At 48.4% G+C, this 26,419-nt stretch overlaps 1 protein-coding gene across 3 annotated transcripts in view; it reads right to left on the bottom strand.

Moving 5' to 3' along the window:
* The window catches only part of AQP9 (aquaporin 9), a 159,908-nt gene extending 139,678 nt beyond the window's left edge, over positions 1–20,230 (bottom strand). Inside the window, exon 1 of one of the 3 annotated variants that reach the window (XM_073652975.1) lies at positions 19,993–20,133. Coding sequence is in view for 2 of the 3 variants with exons in the window: in XM_073652973.1 (XP_073509074.1) it covers positions 19,993–20,145 (153 nt within the window). In the remaining variant the exon portion in view is untranslated. Of the gene's footprint in view, positions 1–19,992 lie in introns of all 3 variants that reach the window. The other 2 variants (XM_073652973.1, XM_073652976.1) reach the window with 2 other exon arrangements.
* Between the last annotated feature and the right edge of the window lie 6,189 nt (positions 20,231–26,419).

Raw genomic sequence — 26,419 nt, forward strand, 5'->3', positions numbered from 1 at the left:
CCATCGTTGCTCCATGGCTCCTAACTTGGCTGTTTCTAGATGAGTCAAGGGGTTGTTATCAGTGAAGGCAGTGAATTTACTAGAGGCTAGGTAGTGCTTGAACCGCTCGGTGATGACCCAGACCAAGGCCAGGAACTCCAACTTGAAGCTGCTATAGTTCTCTGGGTTCCTCTCTGTCGGGCGGAGCTTCCTGCTTGCATAGGCGATCACCTTCTCTCGGCCATTCTGCATCTGACTCAGTACAGCTCCTAATCCTTCGTTGCTGGCATCAGTGTACAGCAGGAATGGTTGGCTGTAGTCAGGGTAGGCTAGGATCTCTTCGTCGGTCAGGATCTCATTCATCACCTTAAAGGATTCAGCTTGCTCCTTACCCCACTGGAACCAGGGGTTTCTGCCTCTCCTGGACTGTCCTACCAGGAGATCTTGCAAAGGCGCTGCTTTCTTGGTATAGTCCTTCACAAACCTCCGGTAATACCCGACTAGTCCCAGGAACTGACGTACCTCCTTGAGGCTCTTCGGCTCTGGCCATTTCTGGATGGCAGTGACCTTCTCCGGGTCTGGTGCTACTCCCTCTGGACTAACGATGTGCCCCAGGTACTGTACCTTTCGCTTGAGCAGGTGGCACTTTGAGGGCTTCAGCTTCATCCCATACCGGGACAGCGACTCAAATACCTCCGCCAGGTGCTTCAAGTGGTCCTCATACATTTTGGAGTACACTATCACGTCGTCCAGGTATAGTAGTACAGTCTCGAAGTTGCGGAGTCCCAGGCAGCACTCCATCAATCTCTGGAACGTTCCGGGGGCGTTGCAGAGTCCAAACGGCATACTATTGAACTCGCAGAGTCCCATCGGGGTGGTGAAGGCCGTCTTCTCCCGATCCTCCTCAGCAACAGCTACTTGCCAGTACCCACTAGTGAGGTCAACGGTGGAGAAGTAATTTGCAGACTTTAAGGCAGCCAGGGATTCCTCTATACGTGGTAAAGGGTATGCATCTTTATGTGTAATGCGATTTACTTGTCTGTAATCTACACACATTCTCATGCTTCCGTTCTTTTTCCTGACTAGAACTAGGGGAGCTGCCCAGGGACTACAACTATCCCTTACTACCCCTGCCTTCTTCATGTCGTGCAACATCTCCTTCGCCTTCTTGTAGTGTGCTGGTGGTATAGGCCTGTAACGTTCTTTGATGGGTGGATGGTCACCTGTGGGTATATGGTGTTGTACCCCCTTAATCCTCCCAAAGTCAAGTGGGTGCTTACTGAATACCTGTGCATATTCCTGAACCACCCAATGTACACCCTGCTTCTGATGGGCAGGAGTGGTGTCTGTCCCAACATTTAGCTGTTGACACCAATCCTCCACCTGGGTTGCCGGGTCATTATCCTCTACTTCGTCTGGTGAAGTTAAGGAATCCGCCGTGTGTATGGAGTTGTTATTTACTGTGTACAGTTTGGCAACAGTGGTGTAGCGTGGTAATCTAACCTCGTCCTCCCCATAGTTTAGGAGGCGTACTGGCACCCTCCCATTGCGTACACCCACTACCCCTCTGGCAGTCAAGAGTGTAGGCCTATGTTCCGAGCTAAGGGGCTCTACTACCATACTACCACCTTGTAGCTCCGTCCTTTGAGACCTATTGCTGCTCTACACCAAATCAGCATTTCACTCATCAGGGGAATCGCAATGGGTACCGGGTCTGTCACCCGTACATTACCAATTTCACCACCTGTTAGCTTTACCTATCGCTGGTACATAAGGGCTCGGATCTCTTTCTGGAGCACCCTTCTCTGCCCTGGTCTGGCAGTGTCAGCTATCTGTTGGAGCAAGAACAACACTTCTCCCAAACAGTTACTAACAATATTCATGCCAAGTACCATATACAAGTCTGTATCATCAGGATTAGTTTCTACTACAATTAGTCCCTGGTCCTTCAGTTCCACTCTTCCCAACTTTACTGCCACATCCTTAACCCTGACTAAGTTAAGGGGGAGGCCGTTTGAGTCATACACGGAAAGATTGGGATCTGGCGGGTGAAGTTCGTCTATGGACCAGAACCTTTTGTAGAGGACATCAGGCATGATGGTTACGTGAGATCCTGTGTCCAGCAGAGTGGGTGTCGCGATGCCGTCCAGCACAATGGACAGGAAAGGTCTTCCTCCCACGAACCTGCAGTACCAGTTTTATAGGCCTGGGGGGTCTACTCCTGGGTGTCGGCCCTCGGCCCCAGAGTTTTCTCGTTTAAAGGACAGCTCTGGACGGCGTGACCTGTCTTGTGGCAGTGGTGGCAGACAGGGTCCCTCGGCGGGCGGCGTTGGTCGCTGGTCCTCCCAGAGGGTGGCGTTGTCCTCCTCCTCCTTCTCATCCAGGGGACATCCTCAGGGCTGTCGGCTAGCAGGATCCATCCTTCCTCCTCGGGCTCCATCTGCATCTGCATGGCCCTCAGTACAGTAGTCAGGATTTTGCTCAACTGACTCACTTCAGAGCGCAGGCTGTCCAGCTCACTAGAGGACGTTGCTGGAACCTTGGCTTCAGCAGCCACCGGGGAAAAGGTGGACGCTGCAGGCACTGGGGTGGCCCCACCCTGGTAACATTGGATAGCAGTTGTTTCCAGAGGCTGCAGTCCTTTTATAGCCATGTCCTTAAGGGTGTCAAAGGTGGCATCTGGATGATCCAGGGACCACCAACGCACCGTCCTGCTCTCCTCTTGAGACCTCAGTCCCCGGATAAACTGTTCCTTCAGCATTTTATTTTCATCATTGATGCTGGTTGGACTAACCTGTTTCAGAGCTCGCAGGGCCCCTTGTAAAAGCCAGGCATAGTCCCGAACACTGTCCTCCGGTTGCTGAGAGCAGCTGTAGAACCTCATCCGGAGGTCTGTCTCAGTGCGATTCTCAAAGACAGTCTGTAACTTTTTAAAGATTGCGGACACTGACTCCTGGTCTACAGCAGACCAGGTTTCTACTTCTCACTCCGCAGCACCAGTCAATTGTCCCAACACAACAGCGGCTCTTTGCTTGCCTGTCATAGAGTACATGTCCAGTATACCGCATATTTTCCTTTTAAATCCAGACAGTGTATCTGCTTTGCCACAGTACTGGAGGAGCCACTTCGCTCCAGGGATGTACGGTAGGGCCATGGGTATGACAGGGTTTACAAGCCCTGCTGGTGGAGCAGCTGCTTCGGCCTGCTCGGCGCCGAGCGCGGGTTGAACGTCAGGGCGGTTAACAGGTATTCCGGCGTTGTGCTGTTCTTCGGACATTATGGCGCCCCCCTAGCGAACCGTGGCCTACCTTCTTTTCTTTTCTTCCGGTAGGCCACAGCTCCGCAGGTGATGGTCTTCCTTCAGGACCTTGCGTCGCCAGCGTCCTGCGTCAGAGCGTTCACCGGCGCTCCTTCCAGGACCTGGCGCTTCCTGGTTTGACGACGAGGCGTGGGGCGTGTCTGGGGCTTCGGTCGCTTCAGCAGGTACGCCTCTCAGTTTCCCGCGGTTACGCCCTTCTTCCCGCTCGGCGGCACAACAATGGCGGCGATCTTCGCCACAGTTAAATACACAGTTCTGATTAAAGGCGCACAGTACCCGGTGGCAACGGGCACAACTCTCCGTCGTTGCAGCGGGCACGGAATCCTGTTCGTGATGCCAGGAAGAGATGACATGCCCAAGGGATGGGGACTCGGTGCCCAGGCCTTGCTGTTTGGTTTTGGGGGATGCCGCGGTGGCCGGCTCCCGGGGCCGTACCTTGGGGTCACTCTTAAAAGCAAGGAATAATGGGGGAAAAGGTGTATGGGAAAGGGGAAAGTTCGTGACGCCACCCGTGGTGTCTGGTGAGGATCACCAGCGCTGCTACAGTCCTCTGAGGCCGGTGGTCAGGCAGCTTAGTTGGTGCGGCTCCCCACAGGTGGAGCGGGGCCTCAGGGCAGCGTAGGAGAAGGGATGCAGGACAGAGGGGACCCAGCCGGGTCGGAAGAAGAATAGGCACACTCACAACAGTTCACTTCAGTACCTTTACTGGTGGTGTTTCAGGCACGATCCAGGGCACTGTAGGGTGAAGGGTGCATTTCAGGACTCTCCCCAGTGAGCGGGTGTGGGGCCTCCTGTTTCTTGCCTTTCCTGATAAGTTTGTGACCTGCCTGAAGCTAGGCCTAACTTGGTCTCTGTCTTGCACCTGCTGACCTGGTGGTAGGGCCTTCTGTTGGAGATCACACTCCCTGGTCTCTTGGGCCTCAGTGATTCCTGACCCTGGGATAATGGTCAGCTTCTGGTGTTCCTGGGACATGTAGTTCGCTGGGGGTTCTGGTTGTTTCTGCTGGTCCTAGAAATCCTTGCAGACACGGACCCGGTGTCCGGTATATGGTCTTGGGGTGAGCTGGCTAAGCTCCTCTGCCCCCTATGTAGCTCGCTTAGTCCACTTGCCTTCGGCCGCGCTCGGGGCCCTCGCTATGCTTCACACTGGCAGTAAGCCTCGCTACTCTTCACCGCTCTTATGGCGTCGGCACGCCTTGGGCTCACTAACCTGAGCTCCCTGAGCCTGAGCTGGACTAACTCTCTCACAGACTTTACTCTCTGTGGACTCCAGACTTAGACTGAACTGCCTAGCTCCACCTTCCCTTTTTATATCCCTATCGGGCTCCCTCTGGTGGTCTGAGGTGGAAGGTGGAGGTGTGTGTATGCTGTGAGGGCCTCTTGTGGAGGAATCCATCCATGCACCCCTCTAGGATCTGTGGCACCAATGCACAGCAGGGCGCCACAATAGCAACTGATCATTGTGGGTCTCATCAGCAGGATATTCAATGATCTACTCGTCTTCAGGTATAATGGCCACTGTAATGACATTGTCCAGCCAATTTAGCTATTACAAAAGTTACTTGTTTAAAAGCAGTAAGAATTATACATATTCTGATTATAAAGGACTCCAGTGTACAATGAAAACCTGAAAAATATCAGATTAGAATAGTTTTTATAGATAAGAAGTGGTGTGCAGTCAGGGAAAATATATCATCACTATGTGATCAAACATCATTCAGCAAAAATCTGTCCATTGAAACAATGAAAACTAGCACCAAGAAACTGGTGACGGATTCTCTATATTAAAATATTATTGCCATCTTTTAAAGTGGCAGCATATCACTGGGATACACCAACACTTTATTATTGATGAGGTTCCAAACTCTTGAACCCCAATCCTTAGAATGATTTAATGCTGCATCCTCTTAATTGTTTTTTTTTACCTATTTAAGGATATAAGGTACCTCTAATCACTTGGCTACACAGTCAAAATGCCATACACTTTAAACAATCACCCAATCCTAACGTTCCTATGTATGTGGGAGATGCATGGGCATACATAGAAATCATGGGGCCTTATAGCAGAAGTTCCAATTGGGCACATCCCCCCCCCCCCCAAAAAAAAAATAATATTCTGTAGGAGGGTCACAGAAGGGTCGCATATTTATATTTTACAACTTTGCAGACCTTCCAAAGAAATGTTCCTTCTATTGAAGCCCCTAGATTCCCCTTTCATTGCCTCCATAAAGTACGATGCCAACAAAAGTGTCCCCAAAGCACAGTATGATGCCCCCACAGTGAATTCCTCCACAGTACCCTCTATATACACAGTATGATGACCCTAATGTACCCCCCCTCCCTCTTGCCAAAGAATGATGACTCCAACACAGTATGATGTCCTAACTGTGACCCCATCACAGCCCTCCAAATAATATGATGTCCATCACACAGCTCTCCGTACAGTATAATGGTTCTCCATACTGCATAATGGCCCCCACATCCCTCCACACAGTATGATGGCCCCAGCACAACCCTCCACACAGTATGATGACCCCAACACGATCCTCCAACTTCTATGATGGCCCTACACAACCCTCCACATAGTATGATGGCCACAACATAAAACTCCACACAGTATGATGGCCCCAACACAAACCTCAACACTGTATAATAGACCCAACTATCCCTCCAAACAGTATAATGGCCCCCCACACAACGCTCTACACAATATGATGGACCCCACACAAACCTCCACATTGTATAATTGCTTGCATACAGTATATTGGTGTCATGCACAGTGTAGGAAAGACAAAGTGCAACACGAAGGGATGAGGAGAAGGGAGCTCAGACACTAGTGAAAAGGGGAGTGGAGACCTACTAGGCTGATCTAATATCACCCTGTCTTCCCTACCGTCCCTATATTGGTTCCTCACCAATCACCAAACAGGAAACCTAAGCCCTGTATCTCCTTAGAGCTTGGCCCTGTATAGGGAAGTGAGGGGTGAGCACTGGTCAGTCCCCACTAACAACTAAAGACAACAAAGGAGACAACACAGGGGGAAGCAACTTAGTTTTAGCTGACTTCAGAGAGATTACACCAAACATCCTTCAAGCACCAGAGAGGAAACAAGAAGACTGCAATAGCTCCAAGCCCTCACAAGGTAACATGGGAATATCACCAGCGCCTCCCTGTAGCAAGCTGAAAGTATTTAAACACTCAGGCCAGGGTGTCAATCAGAGCAGGAGGGAGTTAGCCGCTGGGTCCTAAAGTAAGAAAGATTTAAGAGGGTCTCTGCAATGTCAATCAAAGAGATCTTCTGCTGCCACCTGCACACCCATGACAATTGGCCCCCACTAGCCCTCCAAACAGTATAATGACCCCCATATAGCCCTGCAAATAAAAAATGGCCCCCATATAGCCCTGAAAACAGAATAATGGCCCCCACATAGCCCTGAAAACAGTAAAATGGCCTCATATAACCCTGCAAACTGTATAATGGCCCCCATAGCCTTGCAAACAGTAGCATGACCCCCATGTTGCCCTCCAAACAGTATAATGGCCACCAAAACAGTATGACGGTCCCCCACATAGCCCTCCATACAGTATAATGGCCCCCATATAGCCCTGTAAATAAAAAAATGGCCCCCATATAGCCCTGCAAACAGAATAATGGCCCCCACATAGCCCTGCAAACAGTAAAATGGCCCAATATAACCCTGCAAACTGTATAATGGCCCACAATATCCCTGCAAACAGTAAAATGACCCCCATGTAGCCCTCCAAACATTATAATGGCCACCAAATAACCCTCCAAATAGTATAATTAACCCCATAGTATAATGGGGCCCACATAGCCTTCCCATAGTATAATGGGCCTCACAATGTATTACTCAATTGATTAAAAAATATTCACCTTTCCTCGTTCCCTCACTGCTCGGGTTCAACGGTGAGTGTTCTTAAGCCGTGCACTGCTCTGCCCAGCGGGTGTGATATAGTGATGTTATCATGCCCACTGCACTGATACGTCAGAGCTTAGATGCAGAGGGAAAATGATGGAGGTGCGAGCTCATTGCTCCTTGTACCATCATTGCTTTCAATTGTATGCCAATAAAAGTTGAAAGTACAATGCTGGCGCTGGCACCAGTCTTCCCATCTCAGGAACCCCATCACGACTGCGTGGTCTGTCGCAATTGGTACACCACTGGGAGATGGAAAAATTTTTTGACTGACAGCTATCTATTAGGCCACGGCCCCACTATCAGTATTTGGTCAGTATTTTTTCTCAGGAGTGGGAGTCAAAACCAGGAGTGGGTGGTAAAAGCAGAATTGATGCACCCTGTTTCTGTGTCACCCCAGGCCTGGATGCCACAAATATTAAAGGCTGTGTCTAAGAGCAGGAGGGAGGTCCCCTGGTCAGGGACTATTAGCATGCAGCACCTCCTGTCCCAGGCCAGTAGGGGGAGCAGGCTGCCCCTATAAAAGCTGGAACTGAGGGCAGGGTTAGAGAGACCAGGACCCACTTCTGAAACATCCAGAAGGGTTCCCAGAGGAAAGGGACAGGTCAGCAGCAGCTGAGGAGTCCGGGAGGCAGAGGAGGAAAAGCAAGCCAGGGACAGAGGCGACGAGAGCCGATCCTGGCTGAGAGAGAACTACACAACCGGACACTGGAGTCCGAGGCTGTCAGGGTTGCAAGCCCGGCAGCAGAGAACCAACCCGCAAGGGATTTCAGGTTCCTTGGCCTAAGAAGCCTGGAGGCTCCGCCACACAGAGGGACCGGTACAGCACGGAGAAGCAACAGGTACCTAAGGCCCGAGTCGCAAGCCATACAGGCGTAGTACACGGCCAGCTCAGGGACGAAAAGGGGGATAGTCAGCAAGGGCAGAGAAAGAACGGTAGGCCTACCCACTCACCCCGACCAGTGGGGCTCGCCCGAATGCTCTCAGACACCCAGGCCCATTCCTACCCTGTACTCCTGTTGGGTCATTAGTACTAACTACAATAAAGACCCTGGACTGTTTGAAGCAGACTCTGAACCCTTATTATTGCGGCTTGCACCATCACCCCCAGCATCCTATTACACTGCCCTGAGGTTACACTCTTCCCATGGGGAGTTATCATATCCATGTGCTGCATACCAACATCATACCAACATCAGCCTCAGCGTTCTGCCTTGCAGCGGCGGTCATCCCTGACCGCAATCCAAGGGTGGCGTACTCGGACATTCAAAACCCTACAAATAGACTGCCACAGCATTTGGTCTGACCACCCTGAGCCACGGGATCGGGTTGCCACTACTACCCCCATCATTGCACTGAAGCCCGGTTCCGGGTGCCCCACGGCCCAGGGGGCGAGTCAGCTTTGGCGTAGTCGGCAGGATTGTGACCAACCCGCCACAAACGGGTATTGCGTGCCTGAAAAAGACTTTGTACGTACCTTAAAAAGAGGTTTCCCGCCATCCGGAGCAGTTTCCCGCCATCTTCAGCCGTCTCCCGCCATCCTCAGCCGTTTTCCCGCCATCGGGCGCCATCTTCGGGAAGCCGCGCGGGAAGAAGAGGTGCGTGGACGTCCAAACCGCGCGAGATCTGAAGCCCCGCCCTACGCACTGACACTGCGCAATTTCCTGGAAGGAGAGAGAGCGACGCTGACGTCACCAGGACGAGACGCAAGGTCCTCGCCCGGAGCAGCACCAGCAGAGAAGCGGCCTACAGAAGAGGATCGTCGGAAGGTAGGCCACGGTTAACTAGGGGGGAGGAAGATGACGGACGCGGAGGGACCATCTACCACCAGCGTGGCTGCAGCAGCGGTGAAGCCGTTCTCCATGCCCTACATCCCCGGAGCGGCCTGGCTGCCCCAATACTCAGGGGAATCCCATACCTTAGCTGACTTTAAAGAAAGACTGCACAGTTTATTTAAAGTTTATCCCCTGACAGAAGAACAGAAAGTGAGCATTCTGACGGGGCAGCTAACCGGTGCAGCCCAGCGGGAAGTGAAATCATGGTCAGATGAGGAGAAATGGACTGTAAAGGACATTCTGACCCGGCTGCGGGGTACCTTTGACACCCGCACCTCAGCTGAAATCAAAATGCGGTTCTATGGCTGTAAGCAGCGAGCCCAAGATAGTATCAGAGACTATGCCTTGAACCTGCAAGAAGCTCTGTGAGCAATAAAGCAAGCTGACCCTGGCAGCGTGCAGGACACTGATAAACTGTTGACTGACCAGTTCATAGAAGGTCTGCTGACCAGCGCCCATAGAACCCAGCTGCGCCTTATGGCCCTACAGAACCCCGATCTGACTCTTGCGCAGTTCAAGGATAGGGCCATCCGGGTGCTTCGAGAACCCGCACCAGGTGGCGCTGTAGCTTCCCGGCGCCCTGCCATCACTTACCACCAGGAGGCGGCGCCCTACCCCGCAGACCTTGTGGGGGCTGATGCACAGGCCCTAAATCTATCCCAGCCTGCAAACTTGCACCATCAGGTCCAGGAGCTAACAAAGAGTGTGGCTGCACTGACCAAGACCGTACAGTCGTTGCAGGTGGAACCGTCAAGACCAATCAAGCTGGCTTCCAGTCCGGAGGATGTCCCATGGCATCGACAGAGGAAGATCCCGTCATTCAGAGGGAGGCCCGCCGACTGTTACACTGAGGATGGACAGCCGATTTGCCGCCGTTGCAGTCAGCCAGGACACATAGCAAGGTACTGTACTTTAAATGGGTCCGACCTGGGGCAGAGGGCCAACCCCCAGGCATAAGGTCATCAGGCCCGTCTAATTGGCGTGATAAGTACGTGGGGGGACACCCGGTCTTACCTGTAGTGCTGGACGGTATCCCCATGAGTGCACTGCTGGACACCGGGTCTCAAGTGACTACCATCCCCTACGTACTTTTCAAGCGGTACTGGAGTGACGCCGACATAACCCGCTATCCAGACGATGACTTAAGCATCATCGCCAGCAATGGCCAACCCGTGCCGCAGGTGGGGTTCAGAGAGATGACCATCAAGATTGGTAAGGTGGAACTGCCGGCACAGGGAGTGATCATTGTGGACATTGACCGTCGTGAAAGTCACCCTAAAATAACCTTGGGTACTAATGTGATTGAAAACTGTCTTTCAGAAGTAATTGTGATTTTGCAGCAGGTGGCAATGAATGCGAGCTCCAGCCAACAGAGGGTCCTCCAGAAAGAGATAAGAGCCCTGATGAGACGGCAACAGGTAGAACTGTCTGGTGGTGAGATCGGTAGGGTGAGGATGAGCGACCCGTTCCCCATTGCCATGCCTCCCAAAAGTGAAATGATGATCTGGTGTCGGACTTCAATCGGGTTAAGAGGGAGAGACTACCAAGCCATGGTAGAACCCGTGTACTCAGACAGCAGGCCCACCATTTTGACAGTCAGGGGGGTGGTTGATGTCCGCCATGGGAGGGTGCCCGTCCGGATCTTAAACATCGGGGAAAGGGAAGTACACTTGCCCCGGTACGCTACACTAGCCAAATTGTTTGCCGTCGAACACAATGCCATCAGGGTCGTGGAACCCTTGCCTCCATCTTCCCTGGTGGAGGGTAATGGCTCCCAGAAACACAAGGAGGACTGGTGCCAGAAACTCCATGGGGGTGCTGACTCCACTCCCTCGCACCAAAAACAAGGAGTCTACCGGGTGGTTCAGGAGTACGAGAGAATTTTTAGTAAGCACCAGCTAGACTTCGGCCGAGTAAAGGGAGTAGAACACCACATCCCCACGGGGAGCCACCCACCAATAAAAGAGAGACACAGACCTGTACCCCCTGCACATTATCAGAACGCAAAGGGCATGCTGAGAGAAATGAAAGAAGCTGGGGTCATTAGAGATAGCTGTAGCCCCTGGGCAGCCCCCTTGGTACTGGTAAAAAAGAAAGACGGTACCATGAGAATGTGCGTGGACTATAGACAAATCAATCATATCACCCATAAAGACGCGTACCCGTTACCTAGGATAGAGGAGTCTTTAGCAGCCCTAAAATCAGCTAACTTCTTCTCTACTTTGGACCTTACTAGCGGGTAATGGCAGGTTCCTGTGGCAGAGGCTGACAAGGAGAAGACCGCCTTCACCACCCCGATGGGATTGAGCGAATTCAACTGTATGCCCTTCGGGCTCTGCAACGCACCAGGGACCTTCCAGAGGCTGATGGAATGCTGTCTAGGGCACCGAAACTTCAAGACGGTCCTACTTTACCTGGATGACGTGATCGTCTATTCGAAGACCTACGAGGACCATCTAAAACACCTGGCAGAGGTGTTCGAAGCCCTAGCAGGCTATGGCCTGAAGGTGAAACCATCAAAGTGTGACCTGTTGAAACCGAAGGTCCAGTACCTAGGACACATGGTGAGTGCAGACGGAGTAGCCCCTGACCCCGACAAGGTCACAGTAATCAAGAGCTCCCCAAGCCCCTTAAACATCAAAGAAGTGAGGCAGTTCCTCGGGTTGGTAGGCTACTACCGAAGGTTCATCCCCGGGTTCACTAAGATGGCAGCTCCAATGCAGGACCTCCTGATAGGTCAATCCAAATCCAGAAGTCAAAAGCCACCCTTCAAGTGGGACAAGCCGGAAGAGGAGTCCTTCCGTCAGTTGAAGATGGCCCTCACGGGGGATGAAATCCTGGCCTACCCCGATTATGGCCAGCCTTTTATCCTCCACACAGACGCCAGTAATGTGGGGCCAGGAGCCGTACTGTCACAAAACCAACAGGGCAGAGAAAGGGTGATCACGTATGCCAGCCGGAAGCTGAGGCCCACTGAAAGAAACCGGAGAATTACATCTCCTTCAAGCTAGAATTCTTAGCAGTGGTGTGGGCCATCACAGAATGGTTTAAGCATTACCTGGCCTCCGCAAAGTTCACTGTGTACACGGACAACAACCCGCTGACACACCTGGACAATGCAAGACTAGGTGCCCTAGAACAGCGCTGGATGGCCCGGCTATCCAATTATGACTTCACCATCAAATACCAGGCAGGCAGGGCCAACGCCAACGCAGATGCCCTATCAAGAATTCCTCACCTACCTGAAGGAAAAGAAGACTCGGAAGAGATGGAGGAAGTAGAGCTCCCTGCGTTCCACCGGTATGGGGCCACTCAGTATTCTCACCGGGTAAGAGACAAAGACCTAACCACCGTCATGTTCAACCCCTTACCCCACCACGGCTGGGCTGAAATGCAAGATAGTGACCCTGCCGTTCGCCTGGTGAAAGACCTGTTAACCCAGGCAGACGCTAGCCCTGGCCCGGACGCTCCAGAGGAAGCCAAGCAGTTATGGAAGGAGAAAAGCAGGCTATTCCTCTACGAAGGTAAGCTGTGCAGAAGGCTTGTCAACCACCTGACACACGAGCTGACCTGGCAAGTAGTGGTCCCGAGATGGGATGCAGCAATGGTCCTGGAGGCCTACTATGACAGAGCGGGACACTTCGGGTGGAAGAAACTGGAGTTCCTACTGAGAAAGCGGTTCTACTGGATCGGTATGAGAGGGGCCATAGAGAAGTGGAGCAGGGACTGCGGCCCATGCCACCTCAGAAGGAAGGACCGTACCAGCCAGAAGACACCCTTGAGGCCCATCGTCACCAAGCAGCCTCTTGAGCTGGTAGCTCTAGACCACGTGAAACTGGCTCCAAGCCGGTCGGGCTACGTCTATGCCCTGACAATAGTGGACCACTATTCCCGGTTCCTGGTGGTGGTTCCTGTTAAAGACTTGACAGTCCAAACAGCGGCCAGAGCCTTCCTACAACACTTCTGCCGTCCACACGGCTATCCGGAACAGGTCTTGACAGATCAAGGTCCAGCTGAAGTATTCCAGGAGTTCTGCAACCTCTACAGCTGTAGGAAGATTCGGACAACGACTTACCACCCGCAAACCAACGGGCTGTGTGAGAAAATGAACAATATCGTCATCAATCTCCTCAAGACCTTGCGCCTGGAAGAATGCAGCCTGTGGCCGGAGAAGCTGCCAGACCTGATTGACTTGTACAACCATATCCCGGTGAATGCTACAAATTGCACCCCGGCTTACCTGATGCGAGCAAGACCAGGTAAGCTGCCGATAGACCTTTAGATGGGAGTCCTGACACCCAAAGACACCTCCCCAGATGCGGACTGGGATACGGAACGGTGGCTACAGTACAAGAAGGTACAGGAGAGTGTGGAGAGGAGTCTGGCTCAAGCGAGAGAAAAGCAAGAGAGGCTCTTCAACCAACACGCCCCTGCTGGTCCCCTGGAGCCTGGAGAGCAGGTACTGAAGCGGAAGAGAAGGCTTTACAAGCTGGACGACAAGTGGGAGAGGGACCCATACACAGTACTGCAGTCCGACCACAACAACCCGAAGGTATGTGTGATTACCAAGAAAGGAGGAGAAACCACTAGCACCGTCTCCAGAGACCACCTAAAATGGTGCCCCGAGCAACTACAGATTCCAAGTGAAGATCAAGATGACCTTGAACCCGCAGAGGACAAGGAAGAAATGATCAGCACAGTTCTCGGAGAGTTCCCCCGGACCTGGACTCGGATAAATGACGCGATAGTGGTTCCCGTCCTACACTTCCTTCAGCCTACCCAGCAGGAGCCTACAAAAGAACAAAAAGAACAAGCAGCCCCAGAGGCAGAAGAACCCATGCCAGCAGCCCAGGAGAGTCAACCCTCTGCTGACAGTGAGCCTGCTATGCCTGCGGTAAGCCAAAGAACTCACAGACAGCTGCCTGACCTGCCTGTAAACCCAGCTAGTAGCTGTACCCTAAATGCTAGTGGGGAAAGCCAGGTTAGACCACCACCAGACAGTGGGCTACGGAGGTCAACCCGGAGCACTAGGGGTCAAATACCATCTCGCTGGAAGATCTATATGTATAATGTATATATTTAATGTGTTATGTTTGTACCCTGGTTACTAATAATGTTTCTCCAGTTTTTCATAGTGACAAATGGACTGACAGGTTATGAACAGTGAATAACCGGAACTACCATGTAGATAGTTGCACCTGGTGCCCTCTTTTGAAGACGACCACGGAAGAAAAACCTGTCCGGCGTGGCCCTTTTGTGGTCCAAAGTAGGTAGCTCAGCCTTGCCGCCACGCCCAAGGCCAGCAACTTGGGGTTTATAGGGACAGGTCCCCACATCGCTCAAAAACTTTGCCTTATGGGTGAAATGGACACCCGGTCACGGATCATACTGTGACCCTCTCCTTTTGTTGGTGATATGGACACCCGGTCACAGACCACACTGTGACCTAAAGAACTCAATATGTGGTGTTGTTTGTTATTTCTTTCCCCGTTGTGTTTATGGTCGTGCATTTATACCCTGTATTTGTGTTCCTTGTTTAGTCCCGGAGAACTAAAATTTACTAGGGGGGAATGTGTCACCCCAGGCCTGGATGCCACAAATATTAAAGGCTGTGTCTGAGAGCAGGAGGGAGGTCCCCTGGTCAGGGACCATTAACATGCAGCACCTCCTGTCCCAGGCCAGTAGGGGGAGCAGGCTGCCCCTATAAAAGCTGGAACTGAGGGCAGGGTTAGCGAGACCAGGACCCACTTCTGAAGCATCCAGAAGGGTTCCCATAGGAAAGGGACAGGTCAGCAGCAGCTGAGGAGTCCGGGAGGCAGAGGAGGAACAGCAAGCCAGGGACAGAGGCGACGAGAGCCGGTCCTGGCTGAGAGAGAACTACACAACCGGACACTGGAGTCCGAGGCTGTCAGGGTTGCAAGCCCGGCAGCAGAGAACCAACCCGCAAGGGATTTCAGGTTCCTTGGCCTAAGAAGCCTGGAGGCTCCGCCACACAGAGGGACCGGTACAGCACGGAGAAGCAACAGGTACCTAAGGCCCAAGTCGCAAGCCATACAGGCGTAGTACACGGCCAGCTCAGGGACGTGGGCTATCACACCACGAAAAGGAGGATAGTCAGCAAGGGCAGAGAGAAAACGGTAGGCCTACCCACTCACCCCGACCAGTGGGGCTCGCCCGAATGCTCTCAGACACCCAGGCCCATTCCTACCCTGTACTCCTGTTGGGTCATTAGTACTAACTACAATAAAGACCCTGGACTGTTTGAAGCAGACTCTGAACCCTTATTATTGCGGCTTGCACCATCACCCCCAGCATCCTATTACACTGCCCTGAGGTTACACTCTTCCTGTGGGGAGTTATCCTATCCCTGTGCTGCATACCAACATCAGCCTCAGCGGTCTGCCTTGCAGCAGCGGTCATCCCTGTCCGCAATCCATGGGTGGCGTAGTCGGACATTCAAAACCCTACAAATAGACTGCCACAGCATTTGGTCTGACCACCCTGAGCCACGGGATCGGGTTGCCACTACTACCCCCATCATCGCACTGAAGCTCAGTTCCGGGTGCCCCACGGCCCAGGGGGTGAGTCATTTCTATTATACCATTTCTCTGATTGTTCTTCACCTGGTTTTGGCTCCCACTCCTGAGAAAAAATACTGACCGAATACTGACCAAATACTGATAGTGGGTCCGTGGCCTTAGTTATGCCCCTTCATTGTCAGGATTAGCAGAAGTGGCAGAGTTTGGAACCCCAGTGTCCATAAACTGATCGCATGTCCCATTGATACATCAACAGTTTATAACATCAAAATACCCCTAATATGATAAATTACTCTACTTGTACTCACACAATTCAGTGAATAGAACCACTCTACTATCTGGAAGGAAATACAGTATTTATCATCCTGAAATTTTGGTAAATAAACATCTTCAGAAGAAAATAGCCAGAAATACAATCATGATTCCTTGAAACTCTTTGACAAGTTCAAGCAATACTTATAAACAATTGGTGGAAACCTTGCAAGGCACTGGGACACAAGTTCCTGTTGGCATTGCACTCAGTTCAGTGCACCCTAATTCAAAGGTGGGTGAACTGTGGCTATGAACCTGTAAACAAGCCTAGGACAAAGCTGCCAAAAGTTCAGGGATAGGACCTATGTTTTATGGATTAAAGTTATTGGCCTGCTTCATTCTGCACACATCTGAGAAGTAAAAGAGTAAATTAACTTATTTGTCTCAACTTGTTTAATTTTATTCATGATGATGGGTATTTAGGGCACATTTCAACATGTTTCTGCAGAAGGTTTTCTTTTGTTTCAGCATTGCAGAAGTCCCTATATATTTATATATTTTTATCTGGAATATTTTCAATCACATAATTCTTTATGAAACCAATATTAAAGATGTATTATGAGGTTTATATCTATATAGGTTACTGTGATATGCAGATTGCTGCATCGAACTCTGTGAGCTGTGTTATGTTTATGTAAATGCTGATCTGGCAGAAATAAAACTGTTAAAAAAGGAAGTTGCAAAACAGAATTTTCACATGATTGAAAAAAAGTCAGCTGCAGAAATATGCAGTGTTCAAGTCAACAAATACATAGTGTTGATCACAAGGATTCAAAGTAAATAATGGTCCTGTGAGGACAGAACAGAAATCCATACTTGTTAATCATTAAGGTAACGTCCCCTTGGATATAGATATATTGGGACAGGGGACACTTTTAAAAGTTCTATTTTTTTCAATATATAGCAACGATATAGTTCATATTAATACTGTCATTACTCAGAAGGAATTTCTAACTATTTATATGCCTAATTTTCATCACTGAAGGGCAGCTCATTCCCAAATTTTGCCCTATATATAAACAAACATCTGCTAGGAAGATTTTACACACTGCAAAACACTTGAAAATGTGCAATAAAAGCTTCTAAAAATGGATTTTAAAATGGAATAACCTCTAATTTTGCATTTAACAAAAGTGTAGGTGACATGCGCGCCTAATAGTTTCATTGCATGTGTACAAGGTTTTCTATGCCCCGTTGATATGCATAAAAATATTTTGTTGGAAAATTTTAGTGCAGAATTTACATTTAACCCCTTCATGACCGAAGCATTTTCCGTTTTTGCGCTTTCGTTTTTTGCTCCCCTTCTTCCCAGAGCGATAACCTTTTTATTTTTCGGTCAATATGGACATGTGAGGGCTTATTGTTTGCAGGACGAGTTGTGCTTTGAATGACATCACTGGTTTTACATATTGTGTACTGGAAAATGAGAAAAAAATTCCAAGTGCGGTGAACTTGCAAAAAAGTGCGATTCCACAAAAAAAGGTAACATTTTCCGGGACCCATAGTGTCTCCATTTTTCGTGATCTGGGGCCGAGGGAGGGCTTATTTTTTGTGCGCCGAGCTGATGTTTTTATTTATACCATTTTGGGGTAGATCTGATGTTTTGATCGCCCGTTATTGCTTTTTATTGCAATGTTGCGGCCACCAAAAAATAATAATTCTGGTGTCTAGAATTTTTTTCTCGTTACAACGTTTACCGATTGTATTAATTCTTTTTTTTATATTGATATATTGGGCGATTCTGAATGCGGCGATACCAAATATATGTATGTGGGATTTTTTTTGTTTCATTTTGAATGGAGTGAAATGGAGGTGACTTAAACTTTTATATTTTTTAAAAAATTTTAATATTTTTAAAAACATTTTATTTTAAACTTTTTGCTTTCTTCAATAGTTTCCATGTGAGACTAGAAGCAGCAATTACTTGATCGCCTCTGCTACATACAGGCGATGAGCAGATTGCCTATATGTAGCAGATTTGCTCACTTGCTATGAGCGCCGTCCACTGGGCGGCGCTCATAGCAATCTGGACATGACAACCACTGGAGTCTGCTACAGACCCCGGGTTGTCATGCCAACCCATCAGTGACCCGCAATCATGTGACGGGGTCACCGATGGGCGGAGCTAACAACGTGCTTCCTGGAAGCGCGAGTTAAATGCTGCTGTCAGAGATTGACAGCGGATTTAACTAGTTAACAGCCGCGGGTGGATCGCTATTCCACCCGCGGCTGTTGCGGGCACATGTCAGCTGTATAAATCAGCTGACATGTGCCCCGGTTCAGTGCAGGTTCAGAGCCAGAGCCTGCGCTGAACCGAGGGTGCTGGCGTGGTGCGTACTATTATGCACCACGTCGAAAAGGGGTTAAAATCTATTACATACATGCCACAAATGAAAATGTCCTTATATCTTTGACAATATCATTGCTTTTTTAAGCAATAAAATACAATCATCTGTGCTGTACTGTACAGTCAGCTGTTTACTGACTAATTTTATTAATGGTTGTACAAATTTTGAGTACATATTTGAAGGGTTTTTCTGGACTTTATTTTTTTATCTGTCTGTAAAATAGGTCATCAATGATTGCACTGGGCGGGAAGGCAGCTGATCAGCAGAATAAAGAGGCCTCTATATGCATAGGCCAACACTGTTTTAACTATCTGGGTTCAATGGGCGTCTGGCTGATCAGCAGAATGAAAAAGTTACATAGGCACAGCAAATCATCCATATGAGCTACCACGCATCTATAAGAAGGGGGAGGGCACATTAATTGCTTCATGGCAGCAGAAGCTGATGAGAATGAAATATTTGGCTGTGACAGAAGGCAGTTTGTCCGCCAAATGCTTGGAGAGTGGTACAATAATGAGTATCTGCAGACAACAGTGAAGCATGGGGAGAGTTCCTTGCCAAAATGAGGATGCATTTCTGCCACTGAAGTTGGGAACTTGGTTAAGATTAACTGTGTTCTCAATGCTGAGAAATACAGGCAGATACTTATCCATCATGCAATACCATCAAGAAGGTTCTGATTTGCTCCAAAGTAGTTCTGCAGCAGGACAACTACCTCAAACATACAGCCTATGTCATTAAGAACTATCTTTAACATAAAAAAGATCAAGGAGTCCTAGAAGTGATGATATGGTCCTCACAGAGTCCTGATCTCAACATCATCTAGTCTGTCTGGAATTACATCAAGAGACAGTAGAATTGAGCATGTGTACATCTACAGATCTGTGGTTAGTTCTCAATGATGTTTGGAAAAACCTCTCTGCAGAATTTTTTCAAACACTGTATGCATGTGTACCTAGAAGAATTGATGCTTTAATGCTGTTTTAATGACAAAAGGGCAGTCACAACAAATATTGATTTGATTTGATTTAGGTTTTTCTTTTGTTCACTTAGTTTGCATTTTGCTAATTATTAAAAATAAACTATTAACACAGTTATTTTGTAAAGTATTCGAACTTTGCAGCATTTTTTCTATACCCGTCTAAAGCTTTTCCACAGTACTGCAAAAGTGTCATTATACATATATATACTGTATATATATATATATATATATATATATATATATATATATATACTCATACAGTACATACATACATATACATACACACACACATATATAGATATATATATGTATATATATTGCACAGATTTAACAATTTAACAAAGGTGACCCTATGCATTACTATCATCCAACTAATTAATTGTATTACATAAGATGACATTACATGATTATCTAGAGTGGTTAATTATTATTTATGCAGTATTACCACTGTATAGTTTATTTAAAGGGAAGAAAGCATATTGCCAGTTGTCTATACAAAAGAACAGTTTAAAAATAGAAGAAATGTAAAAAGATTTCACAAACAGGAGGACTAAAAAAAGTTACTGTTGTAATAACAGTTATACATACATATGCTAAGTTACAAAGTTCGGCCGGAGTACTAGTATTACACTATTTTATATATAACAAACAGACAAAAAGGCAAAAAGGCTTAAACTCAGAGACATGCACACATCAGCAGAGTTATACATAAAGAAACAGGAAAACAGCTGACACTTACTACTAACAGACATGTTCCGAAAAATTCAGAAAGGGTTTCCTTTGCTAGGCTGTTGCTCAGAGCAATTTTTTCTAAACAGCTCCTGTTATCATTCATGTCTAAAGTGCTGTACTTGCTCCTCCTGTCGCCCTTGGTGGTGTCAGCTTCAGACATCCTCTTCTGCAGATTTTGGGTTCTTATTTAACTATTAACCCACGTGGGAATGTGTGCACTGCTTGCATGAACTCCACTGAATGGTCTGATTCATATATTGCCAGAAAAATGGATTTCCTGTACTGCCATTGGCTGGATTAAAGTACGTAAATTAAAAAAAAAAGCACAGCTCATGTTAAAATCATTCCATATAATTTTTTTAATTTACATTTAGAAAATATGATGTCATATAAAGAAAATGTTCTGATTGAAAGGTATAATTTGAACATAGACTGGAAGATGTTATTATAGCTATTATATCTTTACTTTTATTTACGTGTGGAAAGCAGTGTTTCTCTTGATATTGTATATTGGAGAGTTTTAATTGAACATTTAGTTAAATATATACCTTGTACACATGGTGAATCCTCCAAGTTGTACGGAGTCTTGATACCTGACCCACTAAAATCTATAGGGCCATAATATACACATGCAGGGGTGGATTAAGAGTAGCCAGGGCCCCAGGCAGTTTAGAAGGCGCGCCCCCCCCCCCCCCCCCCCCCGGTACCTGATGTATCACATGACATGTCACATGATCTCCTTTGATAAATCATGTGATAGGTCATGTGAGCAACACACAAGTGCTTTGGTGCATATCTGCAGACGGAAAAAGATAGAAAGCGGCGCGCTATGCGTGCCGCGCAAATTTTTCCCTTGTGTGCATAACATAGCACTAAACAAAATTGAGCAGGAGTGGGAGATCAATTTTCCCAAGGGGCCACATGAGAGACCGTGACTGTTGTGGAGGCCGCACTAATAGGCTGAAATTAATTCTGCACAATATTAATATTAACATATAAATTATAAATTAATTGTATGCCTTAATTTTGACCACAATTCAATATGCTGACATCCCAATATATACAGTATGAGCCCCCTAGGTACAATATAAGCCCCCACATAATCCCCCTATATACAGTATAAACCCCACATAGCTCCCTAGATACGGTACGAGTCCCCACATAGCTCCCTAGATAAGGTACGAGTCCCTACATAGCTCCCTAGATACGGTACGAAGCCCCACATAGCTCCCTAGATACGGTACGAGTCCCCACATAGCTCCCTAGATACAGTACGAAGCCCCACATAGCTCTCTAGATACAGTACGAAGCCCCACATATCTCCCTAGATACGGTACGAAGATCCACATAGCTCCCTAGATACGGTACGAAGCCCCACATAGCTCCCTAGATACGGTACGAAGCTCCACATAGCTCCCTAGATACGGTACGAAGCCCCACATAGCTCCCTAGATACGGTACAAAGCCCCACATAGCTCCCTAGATACGATACAAAGCCCCACATAGCTCCCTAGATACGGTACAAAGCCCCACATAGCTCCCTAGATACGGTACAAAGCCCCACATAGCTCCCTAGATACGGTACAAAGCCCGACATAGCTCCCTAGATATGGGACAAAGACCCACATAGCTCCCTAGATATGGTACAAAGCCCAACATAGCTCCCTAGATACAGTACAAAGCCCCACATAGCTCCCTAGATACGGTACAAAGCCCCACATAACTCCCTAGATACGGTACAAAGCCCCACATAGCTCCCTAGATACGGTACAAAGCCCCACATAGATCCCTAGATACGGTACAAAGCCCCACATAGATCCCTAGATATGGTACAAAGCCCCATATAGATCCCGGGCTACAGTACGGGCAGCACGGAGCTCCCGGGCTATACTACGGGGCGGCACGGAGCTCCCGGGCTACAGTACGGGGTGGCACGGAGCTCCCAGGCTACAGTACGGGGCGGCATGGAGCTCCCGGGCTACAGTACAGGGCGGCACGGAGCTCCCGGGCTACAGTACCGGGGTGGCACAGAGCTCCCGGGCTACACTACGGGGCGGCACAGAGCTCCCGGGCTACACTAGGGGGGCGGCACAGAGCTCCCGGGCTACACCACGGTGCGGCACGGAGCTCCCGGGCTACAGTACGGGGCGGCACGGTGCTCCGGGGCTACAGTATGGGGTGGCGCGGAGCTCCCGGGCTACAGTACGGGGCGGCGCGGAGCTCCCGGGCTACAGTATGGGGCCGGCTACAGTACGGGTACGCACGGAGCTCCCGGGTTACAATATGGGACCGCACATAGTTGCCGGGGTACAATACACACACGCAGTCACACATGCAGTCAGACACAAGCAGGCACGTGCACACAAAATCATGCACATGCAGTCAAACACGTATACAAGTAGAATTGCACATATACGGGTCGTAGAAATGTACAGACACACACAGACACATATACAGACATATACAAAGACACATACAGGCCTAAACATATTTGAAGACAGCCATATCACACATTCATAAACACAATCATACATGCACACAGACACACAGGGGGTACATTGGGAAGCAGTCACTCACCATCCCCCGGCTTGTCTCCGGTCCCCATCCCCTGACATGTCACCGGTCCAGGTCCTCTCCAGTATTAAGCACGCAGCAGTGCAGGCCGGGCGCACACTGCGTGACGTCATTTCAGCAGACACGGCCGCGCACAGGGCCGTGTCTGCTATATGCTGGGGGAGCGGCCAAGGAGCTGCTGGCGGAGCAGCCAAGAGCTCCCTGGGCTGGGGGAGCGGCCAAGGAGCTGCTGGGGGAGCGGCCAAGAGCTCCCCGGGCTGGGGGAGCGGCCAAGGAGTTGCTGAGGGAGCGGCCAAGGGCTTCCCCGGCTCAGTCTGCTGCCCCTGTGTGAAGTTGCCGGGGTATGTGTGCCACGTTAGCGGCATGGCAGCAGCGCATAAAACATTGTAATGAGGGCAATCTGGTCATGGGCCCCCCTCGAAGCCTCGGGCCCTGAGCGGTAGCCCAGATTGCCCTCATTATAATCCGCCTATGTACACATGCCAACACTGACATATAGATATTAAGAGAGGTTGATTTTGCTGTCATATTCTGTATGAATTAAAAATAAAAATAATATTTGTCAATCTCTCTTAGATAATAATAATCTTTACTTTTATATAGCGCCAACATATTCCGCAGCTCTTTACATACATTATCATTAGAGATAAATGAATATGTTTGGAAAACGATCTCCAATTTCAAATTCGGCGCAAATATATGGCACATTGGGATTCGTGATCGGAAACACAAGCATTTTTTCTTAAAATCAGCAAAATTCGGTAAAATTTGGTAAAAGTGCGGGAAATTATTGCGTTGCCACTAAAGTATTTTTATCACTTTGGCAAGGATAGGGGTGGTGTATGATGAGCGGGGGGGGGTGTATTTGATGAGGGGAGAGGGTGGGTAGAGCTCAGAGGAGCGGCATGCTTGTAATCTTTTTTTTTTCCTAACTTTATGTGTCCAAATTGCGGCTAGCCAATCAGGGTGCAGGAACCATCCACAATGTCCATACACAGGGGCTTGTGCCATTGGCTGCTGAAATCACATGTCCCTCTCTATATAAAGAGCGGCCATGTTCTTTTAGTGCCATTTTGTAACTATAAGAGATCAGAGAGGATGCTCCTGGTCTGCTCCTGGATTCATTAGAGAGTTTAGCTAGTTAGCTAGGCGGTTGCTCCTAAGTCAGATAGTTTAGATAGCTAGTGTCCTGTGTAATCGACCTTTCAGCAGATTTTTTTTTCTTATACTATTAGTGAGGTCCAGAAAAAGACAGCAGGGCACATGTCATAGAAGTCTGTTGTGCACTGCTTCTATTGTGCTCCATGTACGAGTACATAGTTAAAAATCTATTTTTTTCATCTGCTAACGGGATGCAGCAAGCCATATCTCACTTGGTCATTTTGTGGTAATGAAATTCAGCTGTATTCAGAGCTCATGCAGAGTAAAAAAAAATAGATTTTTTTCTGTGACAAACGTGATACAGCACTCCATATCTCACCTTGTCATATAGTGCTGCTGAAATTCAGCTGTGTGCAGAGCTGTTGCAGAGTAAAAAATTTTTTTTTCAGTTGCTAACGTGATACAGTAAGCCATATCCCACCTTGTCAATTAGTTCTGCTGAAATTCAGCTGTGTGCAGAGTAAACAAAACAATTTTTTTCAGTTGCTAACGTGATTCAGTAAGCCATATCTCACCTTGTCATTTTGTACGCGGTGAAATTCAGCTGTGTGCAGAGTAAAAAAAATTTTTTTTTCAGTTCCTATGCTAATGTCATTCAGCACGCCATATCTCCCCTTGTCATTTAGTGCCGCTGAAATCCAGCTGTATGCAGAGTAAAAAAAACTATTTTTTTCAGTTGCTAACGTGATTCAGCACGCCATATCCCACCTTGCCATATCCCACCTTGTCATATAGTGCCGCTGAAATTCATCTGTGTGCAGAGCTGTTGCAGAGTAAAAAATCATATTTTTTTCAGTTGCTAACGTGATTCACCACGCCGTATATCACCTTGTCATTTAGTGCTGTTGAAATTCAACTGTGTGCAGAGTAAAAAAAATATTTTTGCCAAATTTTCTTTTTTTTTTCTACAAATAAACACAAGTCATATCGAAGAAATTTTAACACTATTGTGAAGTACAATATGTCACACAAAAAAACAGTCTCAGAATCAGTGGGATCTGTTGAAGTGTTTTAGAGCTATGACCTCATAAAGTGATACTGGTCAGAATTGTATAATTTGGCCTGGTCATGAAGGTGAAAACAGGCTTGGGAGGTGAAAGGGTTAAAGGGGTTGTCCACTACTTTATATGATCCCCCAATGTATTCCCCCAGGGCCCATAAGGGTTTCTCTAAATACTTTGTGGTGCCTTTTCTGCCTGTGAGCGGCACTATCCGTAGCCGCTCACAGGCATCACGTGTCCCCTGTCTGCAGCCGGCTCTGACATCCACTAATGTCACGTCAAGTTCCGGCTGCAGCAGGGGGTACTCACTTCTGCATTCCACAGTGGACGCTGGGCTGTGGACCGGGTTACCCAGCACGTCACACCCAGCATCCAGCGTGCTCTCTCCCTCTCCTCATTCACTGGGAAAGCGTGCGGTGGATGCTGGGTGTGACGTGCTGGTTAACCCTGCCCACAGCCCAGCATCCACCGAGGGAGCGCATCACTGATGAGATGCCTCACTGGACGTGAGATCATTGATGGGTCACGTGATGACTCTGAGCGACCAGCGATAGCGCCGCTCAGAGGCAGAAAAGGCACCTCAAGGTATTTACAAAAACACTTCTGGGCCCCAGGGGGATACATTGGGGGGTTCATATAAAGTAGTGGACAACTCCTTTAATTGAAAAACACTTCCCCACAGTTTCCCTGGTTCACCAATTTATTTAAAAAATAAAACCATGCAGGTCCGCCATATTTCAGAGAATCCACTGTAGTCCATCGAATCCACAGTAGTACACCAATGGATACCTGAAAAACATTAAAAAAAATAAAGCAAAATTAAAGCACTGACTCTCTTTCAACAATTTATTAGAAAAAAAGTTACCACGCAGCTTCGATGTACGCCAACATTCCCTGAATCCGACTGTGAATAGAAGTAAGTAACGTCACTGCTATTCACAGACGCCGGGTACTGACGTCAAAGCTCATCAGAGTTGCTAGTTCCTACTGGGCTCTGTGAGACCCAGTAGCTCTGAACAGCGGTGACATCAGTACCTATACCACTCATCAGAGTCGCAGAGTAACGCTGCCGTCTGTGAGATCAAACTACCATTACCCTGATTGCCACCGCACCAGGGCAATCGGGAAAAGCCAGGTAAAGGCAAGAATTGACACCTCTAATGTCATTCGCAAATTCTGGGGTGGCTGCAGGCTGGTATTTTTAGGCTGGGAAGGGCCCGAAATCCAGCGACCTTCCCAGCTTGATAATATCAACCCATAGCTATATAGCGGGGATCCCACATCATTTTTTTAAATTATTTATTTAATAGTGTAAGGTAGCTCTATTCATCACGCTGGGGGCACCCACTTCACCGGGTCAATTAAAGCACACATGCAACTTTTTTTCAGTAATTCACAGTCCAGCAGTTTATTACACATCATAAACCGCTCATAACATAGTCCATCTCAGTGGCCCGACGACATGTTATACATATAACATCCAAGAGCCTTTCCAGTGACAGACATGCCCACTTGGCTCCAGACACAGCCTTAAGCAAGGTAACAATATCAATGTCCACATCAAGCAGTGTTTTTACCTTTGCCAGGTCGTAGCTGCATCAGTCAGCTCGGTTCTGCCACAGCTGTGGATTTAAGGCTTCCCAGATGGTGCCTCCGGGCCATGTACCTTCAAAGGCTACTGGTATCTCAAACACAGGG

Source organism: Phyllobates terribilis, unplaced genomic scaffold (assembly GCF_046119375.1).
Source record: "Phyllobates terribilis strain yellow unplaced genomic scaffold, ASM4611937v1 Scaffold_11__3_contigs__length_659146591, whole genome shotgun sequence".
Classification (NCBI taxonomy): domain Eukaryota; kingdom Metazoa; phylum Chordata; class Amphibia; order Anura; family Dendrobatidae; genus Phyllobates; species Phyllobates terribilis.